The sequence below is a fragment of the Sceloporus undulatus genome, chromosome 2, assembly GCF_019175285.1.
Source record: "Sceloporus undulatus isolate JIND9_A2432 ecotype Alabama chromosome 2, SceUnd_v1.1, whole genome shotgun sequence".
Lineage (NCBI taxonomy): Eukaryota > Metazoa > Chordata > Lepidosauria > Squamata > Phrynosomatidae > Sceloporus > Sceloporus undulatus.
Window position 1 is genome coordinate 205,283,793 of NC_056523.1, and position 27,234 is coordinate 205,311,026.

Below are 27,234 nucleotides of genomic sequence, written 5' to 3' on the forward strand. Positions count from 1 at the left end.
GCATTCTTTCAAGGCAATGGTGCTAAACAAATAATGCTCTTGTGGGTAGGACAGATAGGTTCCCTGACTGTTCTTCCATTTAAAAAAAAAAATCCAACAGATAGGAAACTAGAAAGTTAGGAAGAAAGGTTGTTCTATGCCAGGGATGAAACTTTTAGCCTTCCAGATGTTTTTGACTACTTCTAGGAACCCCAGTCACCATAGCCAATATCAAGGGATTATGGGGCATGCCATGCTCCAAGTCAACTCTAAATTAAGATGCTCCATATACAGTACGGTTTTTCTACATGACATATTTGTTTTGAGCAATTTTTGTATACTTAGGATGTCACGTGGGCACAAGTGTGTATACTCAAAAGTGCAACCTGTACAGTTTTACCAAAGTTGTTGCTTTTTCTGCAAAAGAAGCAGGACTCTAGTAATTCAAAAGGAACCCTCCATGATGATGCAATCATGTAGCAGCCTTCACTTCCTTGACACATAAAGCAAGTGGGCTGGGGGATCAATTTTCTATCATTACCTGTACACATCTGAAGCTGGAGTTGGTTCAAAGTTTGGGACAGAGAGAGCTTCGGGGGGCAGATATATTTGCATGCGGTACTGATGAGGGATGTTGGAATCCATCAAAGAATCTTCTTTTCTATAGGACTGTAAGCCATAGTCTGCCACAAAGTGAAGTAAAGGAACAAGGAGATGAGCATTTTCCTCTCAAGGTTTTGTGATATTTGCTGGAATATTTGCACTCTTCTGAATCTAGTCCTACTGGAGAGGTAAAGCAATACAATCTCCATAGGAAATTTAGGTCCAAAACACACACTCAAACACTTAAGCCAGATGAAAGTTTCAGACTGGTTTAACTGCCTTGGTTCAATGCTGGGAAATTTTGGGAACTTTAGTTTTGTGAGACATTCAGCCTTCTCTGTCAGAGAGCTCTGGTGCTACAATACGTTACAGCTCCCAGGATTCCCTAGCACTGAGCCAGGGCAGTTAAAGTGGTCTCAAACTGGATTATTTCTGCAGTTTTGGACCATATTCACTTTAGTATAGAACTGAAATGGTTTCTCCAAACTTCAGCAAAGTTTGAATGTGAGATTGTGAGCAAATTCACAAGAATATTTATCACATTCTTCAGTTTAGAATCAAAATGTATGTTCTGCAGCAGCATCAGACATCTGACAGAATCTGAAACCTGCTTTTGGTAGGTAACAAACTTGTATTATTTCTGATGGCTACGTTATGTGCTATGATGAAAACATACAGCTTGGCCTCAGTTTCTTTTTTTTAATCCATTATTTGTGTACATAGTCCTGAGCTGCTCATGTTAAAATGTAATGACATTTAAGAGGGGAAAAGGACTGCAGGAGAAGGCTGAAGGCTCTCCTACTTTCCAAGTGCAGATTGAGCCTACATATGATTGCTTTGGAGTGAAAAAGAAATTGATGTTCAGTTACATCCTATGAACCTAATATAACGTGTAGTTTAGTCCTTGACATCAACATTTACTGATGAGAATGTAGTCATTCAGAACTAACTTTGTTTACTCTCCACTTTGACTGAGAGTACAGACTGCGACTCCAGAAATTTTGGATAATAGGTTTGTATATATTTATATGTATAATAGATACTCTTTAGATTTTAAGAAATTATGTTTTTGAGGTGATTTATGTGTTGCCTTAATACCACAATTATAGTAAATATGTTTTTGTTTATTTTAAAATTGCTCCTGGAGAAGGCCATTTGGTGATAAGGCCAAAATCTATTGGGCTTTGTAAGAAAAAAAAAGTTTTTAGACCATCACATAGCATGTGAAAGCTGCCATGGACCAGGACTGCAAAGAAACTCACAAATACTAGCTCCAGAAACATGGAGAGATATGCAGAACCACAGGCTGCCAGAATGTGTATGGGAGGGAGTCTCTTCCATGCCCTCCATGTGATATATGCTAATTTTATTCAAATCTGTATTCTCTAAAGTGGCCACTTTATCATTATATATTCTCAATAAGTATACCTTATATACTCGACTTTAAGTCAACCTCATGTACAGTTGGCCCTCCTTATCCACAGATTTTTTTATTCACGGATTCAAGTTTCCATGGCTTGACAATATTAAAAAAACATATAAATTCCCAAGAGCAAACCTTGATTTTCCATTTTATATAAGGGACACCATTTTTCTCTGTCATATTTAATGAGATTTGAGCAACCATGGGGGGTCCTGGAACCAAACCCCAGCAGATAACAAGGCCCCACTGTATAAGTCAAGAGCAGGTTTTGAGGCCCAAAATTATGGATGTTGATATGAACCATGGATAGGTTGAGGGCAAAACATAGGGGCATGTAACAAAAATCTAAAGGATGAAACAAAGGAAAACTATGCCAAAGAACTTATAAAATTCTAGCAGGCACAATTGTGTTCAATCTAAATGCTGGATGGATGAGAGACTAGAGGGTCAGTGCTTCCAGGACAGATTACCCTCTTGTCTTTTACCAGGAGATGGTTCCTTTTTAAAATAAGGGTTAAAGTACAGTACTTACATTGACCCATGGATAAGTCGACTCAGGTTTTTGGGGTCAATTTTTTGACCAAAATTTTTAGACTTATAAATGAGTATATACAGTATTATATATCACCCTCAGTTTTCCGTGTTGGCAACAGGGATAATTATGATTATTTTACCCTATGTCAGGTTTGTAAAGATTATTAGAGCATGTGAAGCATTTTGAACACTCTAAAGAGTGATACGAATGCAAAGTGTTATCCGCCCACAGAAAATCTACCAGTCTGTTCCCCTGGTTCATTCTCAGTTGGATATGCCAAGGATTTCAAAAGCTGTTTCACAGTCAGTGTTCACAAAACAGCTGTGAGTAATAACGAAAAGAACTTCCTATAACCTGAGACAAATATGTACACTTACTGGGGGTGAAAATCTCTGTTTTGACACCCCAGACAAATATTACCAATTGCTATTTGTTGCTAAGGTACCTTACTTGAACCATCTGATCTTTGCCAAGTAGCTTTGCACCACTTCATAATTTGCAGGAGATGTGGTGATGATGATAAAGAAGCAGATGCGAATGATTACGACAATAATAACAACAATGACGATCAATATTGTAATGGTAGCAATATAAACACCTAAGAAAACATCTTCTCTTATTGTTTCCATGGCAGTAGGCAAAGATGCTTTATCTTTTCCCCTCCCTCCATACCTGAAATCTTACAAACCCAACGGTCATCAATGACAGAGTTGGTGGACTTCAAGCGTCCATGATAAATCCTATGCTGGTGAAGGTAAGCCATTCCCTGGGCAATATCAGTGGCAAAAGAAAGCCTAGGAAGTAACAACACATGACAGCGGTTATTGTTGGTTGCAAACTGAACTTTAGGCCTAGACTGAAGCTTAAAAGAGCTCAACAGATAAGGAAATCTTTTCGGTAACGACTATTAGTACTAATAGTACTCTTCACTGATAGCACTGTTAACAAAATGGGGGGTTCTCATTTGGTAAATTTCTTTTTCTTCCACAAAATGTAACTTCTCTTGTTTCAGATCTCATTGGGCCACAGTGCAAAATTATTTGCGAGAAAGAGGAGGAACTGTGGGATTGTTTGGGGTAGGCATTTTCTGTCAACTCAATTCATTCCTCACCATGGCTCCACATTCTTCTCTGGGCTGACCTGAGTCCAGAAATGTTGCCGACCCTTTTCATTTGGAAATGAAGATATAGAAGATTCATTTCAGGTTTTAGTGCTTGTGATGTTACCTCTGTGCCCTTTTTAAAAATTACACCCCAGTTTTAAACATGGAGACCAATATAAACAATATGAAAATGAAAAAGAGAGAAAATTATACAGACCGAAGACTTATTTTTAATGAGAAAATCATTGTCATTGGAACAGCTTCTGACCAAAGCTTTATGACAGTCAAGGGAATTGGCTTCAAAATGTCAGTTTGCATGTATCTCCCGCTCTTGAACAATGAAGAGAGGCACTGTGGAGAATGGTTGGAGTATAACTGTGGAGACCAGGGTCAGCCATGGAAACCCCCTGTGTGACCTTGGGCAAGTCACACTCTCTCAGCCTCAGAAGAAGGCAATGGCAAACCCCTCTAAACAAATCTTGCCAAGAAAACCCTGTGATCGGTTAGTCTTAGGATCACCATAAGTTGGAAATTACTTGAATGCACACAGCAACAACAAATCATTCAATGAACATATAGAAAAGATAATAGTCTGGGAATATTGTGGGAGCTTCTTTTGGGCCAAAATATGGACCATATCACCTTAATTCAGGAATGTTTGTCAAAGATTACTTGTAGATGGCATTTAATAACTTTTAAACACCACAAAACATATAGTAGTATTTCACAGAATTGTTGCTGAGATTGTGGTACAGTTGGAACAAAAGATGTGTGTGAGTGGCTTGACTGAAAGTGGTAAATTTAAATTGATTTTTTGAAGAAAATAATTAATCAACAATTACATCCCAGAGGGGCTTTATATTATTGATTGTTTCTGAAGGAGGAAATACAAACATTTTACATAAAGCACTCATTGTTATATTGCTGGGATCTGCATAGTTAGAAATTAAAAAATCAGAGAAAAGATTGAAAGATCTTTCAGTTCCATGTTTGGGGAGTTGCTCGTACAGAAAATCTGACTTGTAGACTCTGAAAGGCTAAAGGAGAACTGGAAAAAGACATGTTTGTTCTCTTTTTACTTCATCAATAACTGGTTTAGAATGACTGTATGGTCCACCATCACATCAACAAACACTTTGACTCTCATCTATTTAATGCAATTACTCCATTAAAGTACTATCAAGTAATTTGTATACAGCTATATTTAAAATCAATTTTTGAGATGCTTAGTTGACTGCAGAGCCATTTTGTTTTGATTTGGCTTTTCTTTTCTTTTTTGTTTCTGGTTGTATTGATTTGCTGTTATTGTTTATTGTGATCAATGCATTTTTTTAAAAAAAATAAGAGATGAAAATATTATCTCGATTACTGATTTTTTTTAAATGCCTTGTTCTTGAATAGGGATAATTGCCTTCATATTTTATTAGGAAAGCCCCTAAGCCACATATTAATAGGGAATGCATGACTGCCATAATTTATGGCTTCCTTAAAATATTCAGAAATAAGTCCCATTGAGTGACTCAATGGTCAGCACCAATGAGTTCAGTGCGACATACAATTCTGAGAGTATGGGCAGAATATTAGTCAAATAAAATGTATGGCATGATGCCATTGTACTCAGCACTGCATGATGTTACAAGGAGCCAGCAAAAACCAAATAAAGTTTTCAGAGCAGAGTATTATTAAAATTATTTTGGCAGACATGTGCATATAAAGCAAACCCTACTAGAATTTTCTGTAGATGCTTAAGTAAGGGGCTGTACAGACAGCCCAGTTTGGGTGGCTCTATGCTGCCCCTGTAAGCACTGGGTTGGGGATGTGGCAACCGCTTACTATGCCCTCAACCCAGTGTAAAAAGGAGCTGAAAAAAGCGGCTCCTATTTGCGTCATACAAGGGGTGCCATAAGTGCCCTGGCACAGCATTATAATACCTTTCATGTGCCGCCCTGTTTGGGTGCTGCACACAGGGGACATCATCATGGTGCATGCCATCTGGATGGGTACGCACCAAGATGGTGGCACACAGGTGGCAGAAGGGCTCTGAGCGTGTGAATGTTCAGCCCTACTGCAGCCCTAGTTTGGGTGAAGGCCGGCATAAAGTGCCGGTCTGTACACTCTCTAAGTCTACCTCAGTTGTCATCAAACTGTGCCCTTTAAGAGATTTTGGACTTCAGCTCTCAGAAGTCTCAGCCATGTTGGCCAATAATCTGGGATTCTGGGAGCTGAAGTCCAAAATCCCTTAGAGAGCACAGTTTGGGGACCACTGGTCTAGCTCATAGTGTAATGATGAAGACTTCGTGGCTGTCCACGTACTGATGGGAACTGAATCCAACACGATTGTTCAGAGATTCTGGAAGGTGTAGTAAAATAATAATAATAATTCCAGTTCTGCCAGTTTCTTGTGCAGGGGAGAGGGTAGAGGAGCAAAGAGGAAGATACTCCCCTTGAGTGGCCTTGTAGGACTGGGTAGGTCTTGCCCACCGATCTTCCCAGGCCAAAATTCTCCTCTGCTACACCAGACATTACCATTGGGACACAGGTAGGAAGAGATAAGCATTTAGTGTAATATTCACTTCGGGCCTAAGGTTACTAAGCAATGTAAAGTGGTTGCTACAAGAAAATGCAGCTGGACAATTCTATACATATTTTTACCACCAAAAAATAAGTCTCTGTATTTCATCACAGAGCAGACTGATATCTGTCACTCCTTCCTAAAAGACAATTTCAGAAGCTGCATCATATTGCCATTTTCTCTACCTAATGATGTTTCACTGTAATTAAAATCCCACATTCTATCAAAAATGCCATCTGGTGAAATGATGATATGCAGCTTCTCATCTGTCTAAAAGTCAGTGAAGATTTGGGTTTCTTTTTAAAACCAGTATAATGAATATATTTTTCCCTTTACTATTTGCACTGAGATGAATTAAATATCCTAATGCTACCAGTAAGAAATACCTAATTTTTGTTGTTGACACTATTAGGTCTTAAAAACATAAATCCACATCCTACATCACCTACTTAGTTACAAATGTATACCTACGTAGAATCTCCTAGCTCAATCCCCAAGCTTACCTTTACAGCCAGTGTCTTCATTGAGCAACAGTGGTCTGTTCTGCTGGTAATCTGGTTGCAGCTGAATGACATTTCCAGTCTTTTCCCACCAATAAGCAAGGCTGCAATAATCAGAATCAGGACATTTGACACAATTCCTTGTCTCAGTCTTGCTCACTGGTGGGACGGGGCTGGAAATGTCATCCTTCGATGCCCCAGTTGTGACTGCTGGCTGGTAAGATAGGTTTGGTGGTGGCATTTATAATTGTAGCAATGGTGCCACAATCATGAATACAAAGTATTAGTCAATACGGTGCAGGGTACAATCCATAACTGCAATACAGGATGCCAGCCATGATTTAAATATACTGACACTGCAAATAATATTTTAAACTTATTATAGCTTCTCTTTTTGGATATACAAGTACTGATTTCATCCTGATTTTTTTTTTGGGGGGGGGTAAGAAGATGAAGTAGAAATTTGTACACTGAAATATAACATCTTCAGTTACTAGAGCAGAGAGCTCTATGGCATGGGCCTAAATATCTGTAACCCCAACTGTGTATGTGAAATTATGTGTACATCATTAGATTTTACAGCCAATGTAGAAGGAAGTAATTTCCCTGGGAAAAAAATATAACAATAGTTTGACTAATATTCCTGGCTTCTACATTAGCCTTTTTCATTTAGAGTTGTTTTATGTGTCTACAAACTGACTCCAACTAATGGAGGCCCTATCATACTGGTGGGATTGGCAAAATTTATTCAGAGGAGGTTTGTCATTGTCATGGCTAGGGAGCCCTGATGTCGCCATGATTAAACACCAGTACTTCAGCCATAAGGTTGTGAGTTCGATCCCAGGCAGGGCTCCAAGGTCCACTCAGCTTTCCATCCTTTCATAGGTCAGTAAAATTAGTACCCAGCTTGTTCAGGTCAATTGGCTTACACATTGTAAACTGCTTAGGGAGTGCTAGTTCACCGATAAGCGGTATAGAAATGTACTTTCTACTGGTATTACTATAAGACTACTGCTAAGAGAGTATGACTTGCTCAAAGTACCCAATGGCTTTCCATGGCTGGGGATTCAAAATTTGGCCTTCCAGTATTCTAGTCCAATACAGATCACTATATCACACAAGCTTTCATTTGGAGCTAGCCATGAATAAAGCCTCTGATTGATGTCCACCTTTGATATCTTCCTCTCACCTGAAACCCCAGTTTAGAGGGATGTCTTCATTAAGCAGCACATCATTCAAACTTCCTTTAGGGCAGTACTCAGTTATTATGGCAATATATGGTCCCTCAGTGCAACCGCCAATGAATTTGCAAAGATTGGGGTGATCTAATTCTCTGTTAAAACAAAGATAGGAATTGGGTCTTGGGATCTTTGTCTAGAGAAGTCAACAGAGTACTCAAACTGTATCAGATTTTTCTAGGAATACAAAATTGCATTTTAAACCATTTCCCCATGCAACAGAAGCATTTCCTTGAGAGCGGACATAAAGGATGGCCCCCAGAACCATTTAGCAACCTCTGAACACTGCTGGTGGGCTAGGAAAGGCTAGTATGATAACCATCAATTATTAGTTTTTCAGAGCATGGGGGAACTCAGAGAAATATAGTTCAAACATTAACTTTTCCAACTTCTGATTTTTCTTTCCCCCCTTTGGCTCAAATTTCTCTGAGCTGCTGTGACTGGTTCTAGATACGGTCATCATTAGAGAAGTCAAATTGGTGGCAAGCAGCAAAGTGGATGAGTTGAAGCAAAACACCTGGAATAAGAGAGTTGGGGCAAAGAAATCTTCTACTGCCAATGATAGGGGAGAATTTCATAAAACACTCTTTCCCATAAAAAGAACTGAGAGTAGGAAACCGGGCCCAATAATTTCAACGATCTGAGCAATAGTGCTTCTCTTGCTATCTGATGTGAAAAGACTGTTTTTTGTTTGTTTGTTTGTTTGTTTCACTAATGAGCCAGGAACCAATACCACATTTGTCCCCATTAGCTGCAACTAAGCTGTTTCTTTCTTTCCTAAGACCTTGCTGTGGCTTGGCAGCTGATGACTTGTGCACCAGCATCAGCCTACACCAGTACCAGCCCAAGTAGAGCACTAAAGACCACACTCTCTACATTCACTTGCAGGTGTGTATCTGGAAAGGTAACTAGAACACATTATCATAGCTTACCTTACTTGCTTGACTTCTTTACGTATGGTCTTTGTGAGGGCAAACGTCTTGTTCCTTATTTTTTTGATGGCTACTGTTCTACCATCACTGGAAGAAAACAAGAATGCTTGTCAAACTGCCAATCCCAAAGAGGTTCACAGAATAAGAAATTGAAACAATAAAAATATAGCTAATTAAAACAACACAAAATATAATTTAATCTATGTATAACAATAAAAATTACACTATAATTACATTAAAAACAGGCTAACACAACAAGACTGTTAAGTCCTGTTTGAAAAACAACCCCAGATATGTTGTTCCATAAGGAAAGGGCAACAACAGAAAAGGATCGTGTGTCAGCCAACCTTGTAGAGGTTACCACTCTCCTTACGAAAAAGAACTCTAGGTTTTTTTCATAAGGCCTCTATGGCCTGTCTTTGGAAATGGGCCATTTTTATGGGTCATATTAAGTTTACACTGATGGAAAACAACTGTACTGACCTTGCAGTTGCCACAAGCTATACAATCTTGATGATTTCCAGTGAAGCTGGCATCCATTTGCAGGGAAGGCAGTTCAGAGGGCTCTAATCTGATTTCTAAGAAGTCACTTTTTACCCAGAACTTGCAAGATGCAGTGACATCACTTGGAGACTGTGGGGTGTGTGGCTCACACTGAGTGACACTCCAAGAAATGTGTCACCTGGTGGGGCAGTACACCCAAATGGATTGGAATGGCTACAATGGCTTGAAGAACTGCTATACATAGAGTTCAGGATCCAATATTGGCACTATGCTTACATAGTTCCTGCTTGCAGAAGCATCAGTACATTTGAAAGTCTTGTGCATGGAGGCATTTAATACTTCTTTGCACAAGCAGCTCTCTCTGTTTGGCATATCTCTGCCCCTCCTCAATGAGCTGAGTCACTGGCTGATCTGAAGGGTGGAACTATAGGATCACAGAGTTGGAAGGGGGTCCATAGGCCACCAAGTCCAGTCCTCCCAAGCAATGCAGGAATTGCAGCTAGATCATCCCCAGCAGATAGCTGTCCAGCCTGTTTCTGAAGACATCCAGAGGAAGAGGCCATACCACATCTCTCTAGGCAATTGGTTCCATTGCCAAATTTACCATCAAGAAATTTCTTCTAATGTTCATATCAAAATTTATTCTCCTGTAACTTCAGACCATTAGACCTGGTCCTACTCTCTGGGACAGAAGAAAACAAATCTTCTCCCTCCTTTCTGTCACAGCCCTTTAGATATTTCAAGAGTGCGATCATGTCACCCCACCATCTTCTGTTCACCAGGCCAAACATTCCCAACTCCCACAACCTTTCCTCATATGTTTTGTTCTCCGTACCTCTTATCATCCTTCTTGTCCTTTTCTGAAGGTGCATCTACACTGTAGATATAATTCAGATTGACACCATTGCCATGGCTCCATCCTACAGAATTTCTGTAGGATTTCTGTGAGGCACCAGCACTCTTTGGCAGAGAAGGCTAAAGACCTTGTAAAACTACAAATCCCAGGATTCCATAGGATGGAGCTACAGTACTTAAAGTGGTGTCAAACTACACTATCAGGGTGTAGATGCGCCCTGAACGTTAACTTGACTACTGTATATCCTTCTTAAAATGAAGTACCCAGAAGTGAATACAGTACTCCAGAGGATATATAGTGGGACTATTGCTTCCCTTGACTTGACAACTATTTATGCAGGAAAACATTATTATCCAGCTCTGTGGCTTCCAGATTTCAGATGCCACTTCCACCTGGCTCTGTGGATGCTGCTACTGATGCTTTTTTTGGCTGTGGCTAGAATCCTCCATCAGACCAAGAGAGTCAGTTTAAGGGCTCTGGTGGATCTTGATCTCAGAAGTAAAATTCAAAGCTATAGCTGTGTTAGGAGCTTATCCTATGGCGTTTTAATTTGTTTTACCTCTATCGAGATTAAATCTTAATTCGGATGGCATTTTATCGGACGGTTTTTGCTGGCCGAATACATCCCAGGTCCATCCCCACTTCCAGAGCTGCTCCTCCCGGCTCTTTTAGGATCTAGGAATTTTCCAGCTTGAGAAAATGGCCAGTGGAGCACTCTTGGAATCAGGTATGGACCCAGGCTCTATTTGAGTGGCAAATTAGACAGCAAAAACCATAATATCAGGATGCTGCCCAAATAAAGGTTTAAACTGGATAGAGATAAGCTGAATTAAAATGCCATGGGGTAAGCTCCTTAGTCTGCAGAATAGTATGAAGAGAGCTCTTGTAGCACATTTGAGACTAACTAAAGAAAGAAAGAATCTTGCCAACTTCTTTCTTTAGTCTCAAAAGTGCTACAAAATCTCTATACTTGATCACAGAGCTAATCTACCTCATTTAACAAAGCAGTCAGAGAATTATAAAGTAGAAAGAGACCTACAGGGCCATCCAGCCCAACCCTCTGCCATGCATGAATACGCAGTGAAAGCACTCCAGATGGCCATCCAGCCTTTGCTTTAAAAACTCCAGAGAAAGAGACTCCACCACACTCTGAGGCAGTGTATTCCACTGTCAAACAGCTAAAGAGCAAAAGAGAATAGCAAGAAATTGGCACCTACTAGATCCCAGTCTGTGTGAAGTAGTTTGCCTTAGCGGCATTTGCAGTTGCGGTACAGGAACTCAGTGTTGTGAGGCAGCTGGTGTTGGAGGCGCTGGGGGCATGTGGGACACTCAAGGTGCTCCCCACTGCCATTCTTGTCACAGCATCTATTTTTTTCAAAAAGGGAATAAAATATGGAATAAAATGTAGGCTGCTCGTAGACACATTGGCAAGAATACCCACAAATCATTATGACTCAAAGTCTACATTCTGAAGAGTCACTTGCTCTGCTAGGGCCTTTCTGAACTGTAGCATCCGTACTCTCTGCTAGCAGCAGATGGGAATCCAGGGACAGGCTTGACCCAGGAGAAAGAAGTGTGGAAATTATTTTTCATAATTGCAGAACTTTCCCACAAGTTTTGAAGAACTTTTTCACATATGCACAATCTGCTCATTTCCAATGATTTGAGATTTTGTGCTTTAAAGATAGGCAGTGTATCGGAATGTATTTGACTGAACAAATTTGGGTTATCCTTTCCCATGCACCTTATTTTCTTTCTTGGATGCAGTATAAGGCAGTTTTATATACATGAAGATGAAACATTCTTATTAAAGATAATTTATTCCTTTCAAATGAACCCTTTCTGCATATATATATATATATATATAGAGAGAGAGAGAGAGAGAGAGAGAATGGGAGGGAGAGAATTAAGTTTTTTCTTTCTAATTTCTCTTCTGTTTCATCTTTTTTCTTATTCTACAGCTCAGGCCATAATGCTTCCTCCCCATCTCAGATTTGCATTTTTATTTTTATCTTGTCATATATTGTAATTAATGAAGCCATAATCTCTTTTGCTTGCTCCACCACTGAATGCTTAATTTATGCTTCTCAGTTTGGGATGTTTTCTTCTATTAGATCCAGGCTGGCAGCGGTGATAATATTTTGTCTGATCTCGTTAGTTTTTGGAAGAACAAATTTGTTAGCTTGATGTCTCTTGTGTGGGGCTGCAGTGTTTTATATCATATTTCATCAAAAAAGCAACAAATCCACACTCTGCAATAATAACCAGAAATGAAATCGAAGACTACTGGGGATGGTAGTATATTAAGATAACATAATAAACTCTTACATGAAGTACTCAAACTGAAAAAGATTAATTATGTTTAAAGGGGAAATGTTTTCTCTGTCACCTTACAGAGGCAGGATGGAGGCTATAAAGCTGGTTCTAGAGGGGTTTTCCAGATGGCAGCTTACCCTACATCTGGTTTAGTGTAATTATACCTTCTGTCATTCCCTCTTGTACAAAGACAAAGGGACAGTTGATAAATGATACACCAAAGCCAAAAAAAGGAGGGCACATAGCTCTTATTTGTTCATTAAAGACAAGTCTGGACAATATGGTTCGATTATAGATTGCTGCCTCACTGCAGAATTTCTGCAGTTTGACATTACTTTTAACTGTCATCGCTGCATCCTATGGAATCCTGTAGCTTGTTGTGAGACCAGAGCTCTCTGAAAGAGAAGGCTAAACATCTTACAAAATTACAGATCCCAGAATTCCATACCATTGAGCCATAGCCGTAAAAGCAGTGTCAAAATGCATTCATTTTGCTATGTAAATGCAACCTTACATGCTCTTCATCAGTGAAATTAATGATGAGTGGTCCTAAACATTATATAGAGCATACTTCTCCCTCTTGGCATCTTCATGGTGCCTTGGATTTCAATCCTCATGATCCCTTGCCATGGGCATGGGCTGGGACTCATGGGGGTTGCAGTCCAAAATATTTAGAGACACCATGTTAGTGAAAGCTGAGGATATTGTCAGATGAGCATAGGTGTAGGATCAAAACAGTGCCCTGATCACTACTTGATTAAAAACAAACAAACCAAAGTAATATATTTTCAGCAAAGACTGAAGGCCTCCAGTGATACGGCATGTGCCCAGTAACTCTACCTGGTAACCCTTACCTCCCACCAGCATGGCCCAATATGAACAGCAATACAAGGGCTAGGTTGAGCATTTCCATCATTGTGAAATTTCCTAGCCCTATTATTTGGTTTATGAATGAGGGCGAACATCATCCAGGGAGATGTCTCTGCCAAACCCTTTGCTGCTCTTCACAACTGAAGATGGTGGTGAGGAGTGTGTGTATGAATGGGGAGATTCTCTGGGGTTTGCCTATAGCTCAACTGGGCAGAAACCAACTGCAAAGCACATTAATTTGGGAGACCAGAGTGTGGGATTTGTCCCACAAACCACCAGTTGCTTGTCCTCATTTGCTCTGATAATTATCCCTCTACTTACACACCTTGTTTGATGGAGCTGAAGTCTATAATCCAGCTTTCATCCCAAAACATTTTTTGCTTTTGGTACTGGAACCACTAAAGAAAACATAACAGGTCAGATTCATTCCTAGGGATCATTCCATTGATTTCAATGATATGACAGCATGGAAATTGATAGCTGGCATACTGGTAAATGCATGTAATGTTTCAAGCTCTAAGCTATTTGTGCAAGCACTCTCATTCACCTAATAAGCCTTGTGTCTAACCAAGTGTCTTCAGTAACTCATAAAAATGTAAGTTGAGGGTTGTATATCAGCTCCACTGCATAGTATCCCTATCCCAATTTGACCCCTTTACAGCCACATCAAACCTATTTTAATCCAAACTGAAATCACTACGTGCCCCCCATTACATAGCCACATCAGTGCAAGGGGCTATTTCTATTGTGTGCATGTGTCTGCTGTATCGGTTTATATCTGGTTACCTGATGATAGCAGGTGTGAGGTGTTTTTTTTTTTAAATTCTGTCTTGTTTTCCCTTTATTCTGACTGCCCAGCTGCACATTCTATAAGGTGAAGCCCAAATAGAAGAGGGAGGTGAAATGCCAACCTGTGAATTTATGCAAAAAACACCAATTTTTTTTAAAAGGTAACGTCACCTTTTCCAGATGCCAATAAAGTGGGAGCTCATCATCTGCAGTCTTGCCATCAGTGGATTTGAACATCCACGGATGGCAAGCTGTGTTGTCATGCTAGCGGCACACTCATGTCATGCTGCCATTAGAGACAATGGGACTTGACATCCCATATTTTTTTGTATCCGGGGTGTGTGTGTGTATCCCCTTCAGGTAAGAAGGTCCAACTGTACAAACAAATAAACTGCATTTGTCATTTGTGGTGGGAACAATCAGGTTACCTAGATGAACTTAGGTGACCACCCACCAATCCGGCCCCACACTCTCCTCACTCCCCACCCTTTATTCCACTGTGAGCCCAATTTAGGGGGTGGTGTTTCAAACCATACATTAACCCCCCCCCAAAAAAAAACAGCAGGGTAAACTGGATTTTTAAAATTGCCTTAAAGCCCTAAGCCATTGAAAAGAAGTGTTTTCACATTGGATGGAGAGGAACATTGTGTATTCCAACAGGGTTGGGACTGAAATAAGGACACTATTATTTAGCCTGTGTAGATTCATCCTTACTAGGAAGGCAAATTTTCTCCGTGAAGTGAGGAGGAAGATGAGTGGCAATTGGATTTATCACTTGCTTGTCTTCATGGCTTAGGTAATTAACCAACAGGCACCCCCAGCTATTACTATAAATGAATGTTATCTCCCAGTTCTCATGACTACTTCATTGCTACCCACACTGGATGAATACAGTGCAGGATATGAAGATACGTTGCAATGTATAAAATAAAGTGTGACTATTTCCCCTGTTGCAGGTATACTGTCTGAGTGTTTGTAGCATATCTTGACCTAAGCACAGTGCAATTCCCTGTACAGAAAAAGCCAAGAAAGTTGTGTGGTTGGCAGACTTTAATGAAACTCAACTCTTTTAGGAAGCTTGGTGTGTAGATCTGAAGATATGAAAACATATGTTTAATACACACACATACACACAAGTACATACAACCCTGCTTTGACTACGGTGGATTTGCTGTGTCAAAGGCTAAGGAGGATAGAGGGGCAAGGAAGAAGGAAGCGAAAAGTAGAGATGCAGAGTTTTGGAAGAAGTAGGGTCCGAGGAAAGAAAAAGAAATGAAGGGGGTTGAGAAAAGAAAGGCTAAAGGAGTGATAAGATGTTGCATCCTCTCCATGCCACAACAACAAAGCAAACATTTTTGCCTTGCCCATGAATTCCAGTAGGGCTTTTTTACTGATTGGTGTTATAATTATGACACAACTTCAGTTACATTGACACGGCAGGTAATCACATCATAGAGAAAAGTATTGCTATTATATTGTGGGGGAAATGATTATATGAATGGAGCCTTAAACTCCCTGGGCCACTTTCTCCTCCACTCCAGTGCAGTTCTTTGAAAATCTGCCAAGACTGAGAGTCAAATCTCCACAGTGATCTTCCAGTTGGGGGAGAAGGGGAGCCTATGTAGTATAATACAAAAATAATTCGTTATTTAGGCTCTCTGCTTTTACTACTCTACAATGCAGGGACAGTTGTGTTACTGTGAAGGAGGAATATTCCATTTGGGAGGTGTATTTTAGAGGTAAGTGGCTACTTTGGAAATGGACCTCTGAGTGTGAAGCAGCAGTGAACCAGTTAGAGCTGTTCCTTAGCCAGAAGTACCCAAGGGGCCAGCAAAGACCTAGAACTTCTGTTTGCACAATGTTTTATGATAGAACCAAGATTAAATAATAGGAAGTGGGGGAAAGAAGGAGAAGGAAGTGGAGGAGTGGCCAAGTTCTACTTGAATCATACCATGACTGTCAGAACGAAGCCAGTGCAGACCAAACAGACTGGTAAGGCAATTGCTATCCTGACATCAGTTGTCAGTGGACATTCGCCACAATCAGCAGGACATGTGGAACAAGTCTCATCATCTTCACAAATGTCATCCCCACAGACTGCACAAAGGGAAATAGAAATTAATATGAATAATACTAGAGAGGGAGTCATGAAATTCCTTCACAACTGAGCAGTGATCAAAATGGAGAGAGAGTACTACATCTTTACCAATAGATATTCAGTTGCAGTGTCAGAGATATCACTGCTGCTTAGTGATGCCTACTATGGTCACGAAATGGACCACCAGCCAAGAGATTGCACAAGTGCAACCCCAGAGAGCCAAATGGACATTTCTAGCATTGCAGCAACTTAAAAATTTGGCTGTGGCTTTAGAAATACATTTTGGGCATACAAAGGAAAGGGATGGGCAAAGCTGCTAAAGTAATACAAATATAAATGTTTCAGGTGTGCACCATTTTCACTCTCATTTTCTACAATAATCCAATTTGGAAGTGAAGGGAATTTTCCTTTGAGGCACAGTTCTCATCTGGAGAGATGATATCGTCATCTTGTACAAACACACAGCCTGTAGATACACATCTAAATCTAAGGCCGCATATCAAATAGCTTGTTGATGAGTTTAAGTTGGAACTGGGTGTCACTAGATTGAAGTGTATATTTTGATCCATTTCATTCCAAATTAAATGTGGGGGAAAAAAATCTCCACACAGAATTGCACAACGACCATTTTGTGCAATGTAAAAGATACCTTCACAAGATCATCCGGCAAAGCCCTTCTCTCTGGTTCATCACCCTCTCAGGCTTATTTGGTGGGAACAAGGGAAATGCCCTTCTTGGTGGCTGCTCCCAGGCTGTGGAACTCCCTCCTTAGAGAGACCAAGATGGTCCCATCCTTGCTCTCCTTTTGGCAGCAGGTAGAAATATTTTTATGCTGTCAGGTTTTTCAAACTGATAAGAGTTGGGCTTTAAATGCTGTGCAGTTCGGATATCAAATATGTATATAGTTTTTAAATATATTTTAATATTTTTAACTTTTTAAATTGTTTGTTTTTTAAACTTTGTGTTTATACTTGGTAATGCTTTGTATTTTTTAATTTATACTGTTCTAAATTGGTTGATATCTACCTTGAGTCCCTATATTGGGAGAAAGGTGGGATAGAAATAAATAAAATCGTCAGTATCATCCTCTAAAAAGATGACAGTTTTTCAAGCCACTTTTCACTCATTTACAAAGGGATAAAAGGAAAAAACAAGAACTCTGTTATTAATTTCAGAGTGCAATGATTTTAAAGAAAGGTTGAAATATCTAGTCTAACCATGTTGCTCCCACACTCATGTCTATGTTGGGTCAGTTAGAATGGACCTTTTTGTGGAAAAAAATCCATATGTATTTTGCACACACTTTCTCCCCAAGTATACATGGTCACATTTTCCTTTTGAACAAAGCATGCTAATACACATAGAAATGCAGCTCGGGATGTACAGAATCAGGTAAATCCATTAAGAAAAAGTTAACAGTATGAATTTCTCATATAACCTCAGTTCATTTATACTACAAGTAGTATCAAGTTCAACCATCAGTATGCCTTAACCACAGGGCCTTGGGCAAGGCCATTTCCTTTCAAATAAAGGAGGTGTTCCTGTCCTAGAGCAAGAGAGATCATGTAGCACATCAGTTTCATATTTCCCAACATCCAACATGACTTGTACTACCTGGAGCCAATGGTTCAGGCATTAGAGACCAACCCTCTGACACAGTTCATCTTTTTCTACAATGGTTGTTCTTCACATGAGCACAGAGAAACAAAATCTCCAGTGATGTGGAAAATTAGACATTCCATTCTAATGAATATTCACAACCCTGTGTCCTCCCACTCCCTGCCAGCGTTATATCTACACATGCGCCATGCAACCCTCTCCTCATAGTAAACTCAGCTGAATTTTGTTGCGTACCTACTGCAGGAAGCACCATGGTTTGGGCTTCCAAAGCCGCTTGCATTCTTCCAACTCTGATGTGTGCAATGAGCGAAGTGATCCCAACATGCACCAGGACAACCTACAAGACAAGGAAAGGAAGGAAGGTGTCACATTTTTATTCCATATTCTAATATGTGCAAGGACTACAGGCTTTGCCTCCTTTTGACATTGCTCTCACATCGTCACAACAACCCTTTTAGGTAGATCCAGATAAGAAGAGAGAGAGAGAGAGAAACGGACGGACAGACAAATTCATGTCCCCCCCCTCAGTGTATTTATTCAGTAAAGACAACCAGCTCCAATGATAAAGGCCAATGATAAAGGCCAAATGATGTAGTTATGAAAGTAGTTATCATCTCCTGACCTTACTCCCCAAATCTACCTTAACAACCAGCAGATGCTCTGAGTGACGGAGGTCTGTTCTGCTGGTGATCAGGGCACATTGGGGTGACATTTCCTGCCCCCTTGTGCCAATGATCTGTGATGGCATGACAAGTTGTGGCAGAGGTCCTGCTTCTGCTTGCCACACCATAGATTGCCGATGTGAAGTGGCTAGAAATGTCAATTTGCTACTTCCCAGTCGCTAGGAAAATGGACCTCTGTCTTTCCGTGCTGCTGCTAACTATTAAAACAAGGTTTGGGGAGGGCATTTACAATTGTGTCACATCATAAACATGAACACCAAACAGTTATGAATATGTAAGTCTAGTTCAGCAGAATGCTAAAGAAAGTCATTAATAGTCTGACCTCTTCAAATGGCTTAGGGAAACGTTCTGTGTTTATGAGCTACTGGTACTGATTGAGTCTCCCTTATCCAGAATTCTAAAATCTGAATTAATCCAAAATTGTCCACATGTGCGGTTAAGATAATGTCACCTTTGTTTCCCAGTTGTTCACAGCTGTACACAAACTTTATTTCCCACAAAAAATTATTTTTTAAGTTGTGTATACATTACCTTCATGCTATGTGTACATGAAACATAAATGAATTTCATGTTTAGATATGGGTCCCATCTCTAAGGACCTTATCACATGGGGAAAATCAGGGGTTTAAACAGTTATTATCTCATGCAAAACACAATATTGAAATTAAGATGTTAATACACATTGGTATTAAGAAGGCAACAAACAGTCAATAAACAATCAATAAACAGCAACAAATCATTTTTGGGATTTCCCTGTGAACGATTTGTTGCTGTTTATTGCCTATTTAATAGTGACGTCGTGTGAAAATCTTAATTGCAATATTGCATTTTGCATGGGATAATCACTGCTTAAACCTCGATTTTGCTCGATTTCCCCTGTGTGATAAGGCCCTAAGACATCTCATTCTGTATATGGAAATATTCCAAAATCTGAAAAACTTTGAAATCCAAAACACTTGTGGTCTGAAGCATTTTGGATAAGGGAGACTAAACTTGTATAGATATTAAGCATGGGCAACCTTCATGCTTCAGATGATTTTCCAAAGCGCTATGCAAGTTAGTAGTTTAGGTTCCTTCCCTAGAAGCCTGCTGAAAGAAGAAAGAGGGGGAAAGTAGAAGCAAGAAGAGGGTGTCAGAGAAGGAGCAGTATGGGGGCAGGACAGAGAAAACAAAACAGCTCAACAGAAAGAGAGAAGAGGTAAATTCCTCTACTGTTGGTTTTGGCTCCATTGACCAGTGGTTTCAGTTCTATCCATCTTTACAAGCAAGAAGCCCCCCCCCCAAAAAAAAATACCCATGAGGGTATGCAGTCCCCAATACAAATTAAAGATTGTTCAGACTTTGGCCCATAAGTGTGAAATACAATAAAACTTAGTTTGTAATGAAGATGAGACCTGCTTTACCTTTGCAGTCCAGTTTTTCTGCGTCATTTTGCCAGCAGTAGATATAGTGTGAGTGAATATTTGGCCATCATCTGGAATCCAGGGTCCACAAATGCCACCTTTCCCCTAAAGGGGGGAAAAAGACTGGCATTAAACAACATTGTCTCTGTCTCCCCTAAAGATTTTTTTACAGGAGCTTACAGCAGCTCAGTCCAACTACAACTGAGCGTCAAAAGTTTTATGGTCTGATTTTTAAAAAGAAGATATAATCAAACCTTTTGTCAGTTCTGAATAACTTCCTGATTAGAGATGGGTTTATCAATTCTGCTTTCTCCCCCATTTGAATTCTTTTCTCCTATGTTTGAATTTTTTAAATTTTCAAGTTCTCTCCCTTTTGGTCATTACACACATGACACACGCACACACACAATATCATATCATATCAGATATCATATTCCTATATATCGATATTTGTGGTTGTTGTGTGCCTTCAAGTCATTTCTGATTTACAGCGACCCTAAGCCAAGCCTATCACATGATCTTCTTGGTAAGATTTGTTCAGAGAGGCTTTGCCATTGCCATCCTTTGGGGCTGAGGGGGTGTAATTTGCCCAGAGTCACCCAGTGAGTTTCTATGGACAAGTTGGAATTTGAACCCTGGTCTCCAGAGTCGTAGTCCAACATCCAAACCATTACACCATGTGCACGCTCGCTCTCTCCCTCTCTAGAGAGAGTTGAATTTGGCTGATACTGAAAAAATTCAACAAGCATAGCTATTCTTGGTATAGAAATAATCCTATCACACCTGCCTCTTTATTTAGCTGTTAAAAAGGGAGGCAACCCTAACTTGGGAGCCTATTTAAAAAAGAGCCCCAGAAACATGATTCTGAAGTCACAGAATTCAAACTCAGACTCTTAAAATCTAAGGACTCAAATCTCTGGATGGATTAATCTCCCAATTATGTTTTCTCCCACATGCAACTTCTTTCTTTTTTTTTTTAACTTTGAAATATGAAGATATTTATGTGGATGCAGATACATTATTTTAAGGTTTAAAGGAATAATGCCCCTTGTTGTGTCTCCTTGTCTTAAGGCACAGGCCTTGTTATTTCAGTACGCCTAAACTTTTAAATTATTTGTATCTTATTATTACTAATTAAATTCTATCTAGCCTTTCCATTATAACTGGATGTATAATGCTGCTTTCACAATATTAGAACTAACTATAAAAACAGCTTTAAAGCACCAACCCCTAACAGCAGCCCAAAACATAGTGTTATACCAGAATGACATCTGATCTCCATGCCTTCTAGAAGAAATGGATTTCAACTGGGCTTTTTAGAGACAAAAAAGGACAGGAGAAATAGGTGTCATTACCCAACACAGAATAGGTGTCATTACCCAAGAATCCCTTTTCCTCAAGGCTGCTGTCCTACATACAGACAGCCATGATAGATTCCTAAGATGTCCTAAGCTTATGCTAAGGCAGAATGGAATAGAATGAAACAGTTTCTGGGTAAGTTATCCTGGAATCCCTCCATATAAATCATAAAGGTTAATTAATATAAACTGGCCCATATGGCTTCAAATTCATAAATTCCAAATAGAGGTTTAACATTCTCACTGAAATTATACATACATATTTTAAAATTCCAAATCCAGAAATCAAAGGCTTGATTTAGAATGTCACTGGGACACCAAAGATGTTCTCAGTGGTAAAGTGAAAATGTCATGATAAGTAAATAATTACTTTTCATCACTACTTTCGCATTCTAAACTTGGCAATCAAATGCCCAGATGTCATCTTCAGAATTTAAACTAAACCTTTATTTTTACCATATATTTATATTCCCAATATCTTATATTCTCCTATATTCTCTACCTGGATAGACTAAAGTGAGAGCAGTCATTACATTAAACTAGCTTTGTGCAACATGCAATGTGCAATATTATTTTCTGCCCCAAAATGCTTTAATTTTCTTCCCTAGCTGAATAGGATAAGTGAAAAACTTGGGGAAGTTACTTTGTTGGAATACAACCTCCAGAATCCTCCAGGGAACATGGTCAGGTAATGGACATGCATATCTCCTACATCACAAGCCATGGTGAAGTAACAGATGTGTACATACTTTGTTCTTGAACAGAAGAATACAACATTTAAAAGGTTTTCTCCAACTAAGTGAGATGATAAGAGTATTTCCACAATTTTTCATTTTGGGCCTTTTTGTGTGTTTTTTGAGAAAATGTCATTTACTCAAAAGTTTTACAGAAATGAAAATAAAAGTAGGAAAGTTTCATTTACTAAAAACAAACAAACCCACCATTGGCCTAGATCTTGGATCTCACAGAGCCAGCATAGAGTCTTGCCAGGTAGAACTATGCCACATCTCTTCCCTAGCCTGCTCCCCATACTTATTTTTCACCTGCTGGAGCCTATCCAACCTAGTAATTTATTGACTAGCAGAGAGCGGGGACAGGGTTGGCAGAGAAGTATCGAGTTCTGTTCCTACAGCTGGATGCACAGGAATAAGGCATCATCTAGCATTTCCAAAGGATGATGTTGATGTTGTTCATCCAGTCATAGGGCCACAAGTGGGTTTCTCCAGTACCACCACTTGGCCAGTAAGCGTCCATAATTGGGGAGGTGTGCTCTGTCTGCAAAAGATGGGTTTTGTAAGAGTGTTTGATTGTTCTGTGAGGCTGGTAAATAATTCCAACCTCCTAGGTGACCAAAAAATGACTTACGCAGACATTTGTTCTTATATCTGCATAAGTCACTAACAGGACACAGCCATTGTTCATCAATATTTGGAAGATCCATGTTTCCTGTTTTATACCTTCCTTGAATGGACACCAAAAATTCAACTCTGCCGACAGTCAATCTGCTGGAAACTGGCAATTTGAGAACCAACCATGGATTAATGAGACCAGACACAGAAAACTGGGTTAAATAAGAACCATTTTATGTGACCTAACCTGTTTAAGATGTATTGGGCTGAAAATGAAACAAGCTATGGGAGCAACTTGATGTGCCAAGTCCTTGACTAATTTGATGTGTCACCCCCTTGACAACTTTCTCTGCCTTCCCTTGGGTAAAACACCTCATCCCAGAGGGCAATCCAAATATTCAGATTGCTCTCCAGCCAGCTGAAATTGGAAGGTAACCCAGTGGGCTCCTTCCCAAGCCCTATGGCTTTTCAAGTGAGAGCCCGGATCTCAGGTTAACCTCAAGATTAGCCTTCCTCTCCAATCCCTCAATTGGCAATAAACTATATACAGTTTAGAAAATAATGTATGATGGACCATGCTTCCAAAAGTTGTTAAATCATTCCTCTGAATTAATAGTACTACTCCCTTGTAATGAATGGTGTTCTCCTTGAGAAATGATGCTTAACAGTGCAATACTATGGCGGGGTACAGACCGCCGCTTTGCGGCAGTCTGCCGCCGCCGCCGCCAGGTCCGCAGGGGAGCCGGAGCCTTCAGACGGCGTGGCTCCCGCGCGGACCGAAAAAGAAGCTCCAAAATGGAGCTTCTTTTTGAGTCGCGTTTGTGACGTAGCGAGGCGCCAGGGGCGCACTCGCTACGTCATAAAGGCTGCGACATGTACGGACGCTCAGCGTCCGATACGTAAAGATGGCGGTGCCCGTATGAACAGGGCGCCGCCATCTTGTACGTATTCAATACGTACTAGGGTTAGGGGGGTGCCGAAGTACCGCCCCTTCCTAACCCTAGTACGTATTGTATACGTACTATTTGGCGGTCTGTAACCCGCCTATAACGTCTCCCCAGAACTAAGTCCCACTGATTTTAATGTGCCTAATATCTAGGTAAGTGGGGTTGCAGTTTAGGAATGGAACTTTACCTAAAGACTTTCTACAGAGAGAATTTCTTGCAGCTTTTCCTTTGATGTTCAACTATTTCTGAGAGCTATTCTAGACTTTTTTTAATGTGGAAAAAAGCCTATTTTCAGTATTTTTCAAAGACTATCATTTCCCAGCAAGCCATAACCAAGAAGGATTATACACACTATATTGTGATAAAATATTCAATATGAAGGTCTTAAGGTTTTAATTTGAAAAATAGCATATTTCTGGTAGCTAATTTCAGGTATTCCTATACCCGTCTCCATTAATGATATGCCAGAAATGTGGATGGCTCCTGCAAGCCAAGGTTAAAAAAATAAAGCTTGGAAAAAACACAAAGGGTATAAATAGCTCCTACTTAGCCTACCTGAGTTCTCTCAGTACAAGTGCATTTAATATCGCACAGCTCCATTCCCCTTAGCTTTCATATACACAGTTCCATCTAAGCAGAGAAGCATAAAGTATCTGTATGAAAATGAAACTTTAATAACTGATAGCTGTATCCTTTTGATCGGCTCACAAATCTTCTCATCCCTACAATGAAAGCAAGGAATCGGAAGTCTAGGCACCATGAATTTGTTTCCCCTTATTTCTAAGGAAGATGAAGGAGACGACTTAGCATTTATATAGCATATTTCAAGTGCTGAAAGGACTGAGAAGTCATAAATTTGTTTTGTTAGGCCGTATTATTCTCTCCTGGGCTGTAGGTATGATTCCAAAGCTGGGAGAATGGTGAAGTTTCTCAGACCAACTGATCAACCCATGGCTCAATAACATTTGAGTATGGAACTCCTTGGTCATGACTCACACTCTTAGCCATGAGAGCAGATAGAAAGGGAGAAAAAGTGGTATGAGAGGGAGAGTCTTACCTTTGTTAAATAAAGTAATGATTGATACTGTTATGATTCCCCCCCGGGTGGAACAAGGAACATTTACCAATTACTTCTGAAAAATAGTTTTGGATGGTTCATGGGGGGCAGGAGAGATTAGGATAATTTTTCTATTTTTATGTATATTCTGGAGAGAGGGGGAGAAGGAGAGGGAGATGGATCTTTATCAACTGCAAAAATCACCAAATATTGCATTAGTAACATGCTGCTAATACATTTTTCCTAAATTAAAAAATAATGACTAATGGGATACTTTTAAAAGGAAAGAGAAACAACAGACATGTTAAATGGGGCTTTTAAAATAGCAAGTTCTTAAAGAACATCCTGGGGATGTTGTATTGTTTGAAAGTGTACGGTTTTTAACATGTGGCCATTGTCAACCCAGTTGACCACTTCATATGTGGACTGAGGGGAAGGCATCATTTTGCTTTTCATCTGATTGAAGTACCTGGGCCCAGCCTTAGTACTTGTTTACACTATTTCTCCTGAGCTTCTGCAGCTATTGCACCTGGAGTGAGGACCAAGTGTTTCCCAGGACACAAAACACAGCTGTGTTGAAAACCTTAAATACTCTTATGGCATCTTAAAGAGTTTTATTTGGAAACATTATTTGGAAAAAGTATTTGTAGGCCAACAGTTTATTTCCACTGGTACTAACCATGAAGGTCAAGGGACAAGAATGTATGTTTGCATGATGGACACAGCAGTTCTCTCCGTTAGCATCCTTCCAATTTGGCGGACACTCCTGTTCTTCACAAAATCTCTTAGCAGCAGTTGCATCACTTAAAAAAGCAAACAAACAAGAAACATTTATTCTGTAGCCTCTGTTTAAACACCTTCCAAGAAGGAGACTCCACCACACTCCAAGGCAGCATATTCCACTGTCAAACAGCTTTTGTTGTGATAATGATGATGGTGATGGTGCAACAGCTCTGATTCACTCATTTATCACAGAGGTATAGACAAGGTCAGTCTGTTTTTGAATTTCAAAAACAACTTCCCTTCCATTCCTGCCTACCTGACTAACTTGGCAGGTTGTTCCAGAGTGACAAATCTGTTGTAACGTAGGATGTCACACACTATTAAGGTAAGTGTAACCATTGCTGGCAGATAGACTACTGCATAGTCTTTTACCCTACTTGAATTAACCAGCTAGGGTTGGAGTTACCATGCAATGAGGCCAGATGGGATGTAATAAAATCTGAGTAGAGAATTTGCATTTAAAAACATGGCAATTTTGAACATCCTCATGAAGCATGTGCACAAATGAGCATGAAATCAATTACTTAGAAGGTGTCATGAGATCTGGGGGATAATTTTTTTTAAATGAACTCTGCTATATATATCTTGAAAAATTTCCAAAATATCCGGAAGCATAAGTACAAGTAACATAAATATGTATCTTTTCACCTGTGAGAGAGGATGTCGTTTTCCACAGCATAATGATAAAAGTGATCAGAAGCATAGACAGCATAGACTGCATCGAAAGACTGCCCACTGATGACTTTTTCTGGAGGCCTCTGAACCCATGCCATCTCCAGTCCTAGGAATAAAGCAGAGACATGGGTCAAATATGCACAAATCAACACTGAACCAAACTTTCATAGCCTTTAACCCAAAGATTTGGGGAAGGGGGTGAGGAATCAACAATATGGCTTAGGAGTAACATTGCTCTAAAAGGCTTTCGGGGATCATGCGTAAGTAAAGTTATGGAGATGTTTCCCTCAAAGGGTTATACACTTTTGCATTGTGTTCCTATATTTGAGATATCCATTAGAAAAGTTTTCCTGTTTACACACTGATATGGTTTTTTGCCCAAAGAATGTTATTTCTACCTACTTTGCAATCTTAGTTGCCTGTGTATCTCAAAACTCTTTTATTTTTTGTATTCTACATACAATAATTGGATCTGCTTTTTAGCATTGTTTAAACTTTGCAATGACTATTAGCTGTAGCAATCAAAATGACTGATTACAGAAAAACTGGGTAACAAAAATGCTCCAGTATACAACATTATTTCCATTATTTATAGGCAAGAATATGTTATTTTCAAAATTCATATTCTGCTGCCCATATTTCACACATGAAATTCAGACTGGTTAGACTGCATCTGAAGAAGTGGGTTTATATCCAGGAAAGCTCATTAAAAAATAAAAACCAGTTAGTCTTAAATGTATTGCCAAGTTTTTTTTTCTTTTTTCCCTCCTCTTTCCTTCCTCCTTTTTATGGTTTGACTTGGAAAAACAATACACGACTACCTGTTCAAGACTGAATTGCACATAACAGGACTGGCTCCAGAAAACAGTACAATTTTCCAGGGACGGTACCTTTTTACAAATTGCCAAAGAGAGAAAAAAAAGAAAGACAGAGATATGGCAGCCAGGTTGGTATGGCAGCCAGGCTGGTAGCCAGAAAAACTAGGAGTGACCAAATAACACCCATCTTAAAATCTCTTCATTGGCTGCCTATTAGTTTCCGG

At 39.7% G+C, this 27,234-nt stretch overlaps 1 protein-coding gene across 1 annotated transcript in view; it reads right to left on the minus strand.

Annotated features, from left to right (window-relative positions):
* The window catches only part of LOC121920536 (atrial natriuretic peptide receptor 1-like), a 59,147-nt gene that overhangs the window by 25,621 nt on the left and 6,292 nt on the right, over positions 1–27,234 (minus strand). The window contains exons 3-13 of the mRNA XM_042447669.1: positions 26,166–26,298; positions 25,404–25,537; positions 20,024–20,121; positions 18,172–18,274; positions 16,171–16,316; positions 13,756–13,828; positions 11,462–11,609; positions 8,885–8,971; positions 7,904–8,047; positions 3,213–3,334; positions 521–662 (exon numbers count right to left, since the gene is read on the minus strand). Coding sequence (XP_042303603.1) covers positions 521–662; positions 3,213–3,334; positions 7,904–8,047; positions 8,885–8,971; positions 11,462–11,609; positions 13,756–13,828; positions 16,171–16,316; positions 18,172–18,274; positions 20,024–20,121; positions 25,404–25,537; positions 26,166–26,298 — 1,330 coding nt within the window. The remainder of the gene's footprint in view (positions 1–520; positions 663–3,212; positions 3,335–7,903; positions 8,048–8,884; positions 8,972–11,461; positions 11,610–13,755; positions 13,829–16,170; positions 16,317–18,171; positions 18,275–20,023; positions 20,122–25,403; positions 25,538–26,165; positions 26,299–27,234) is intronic.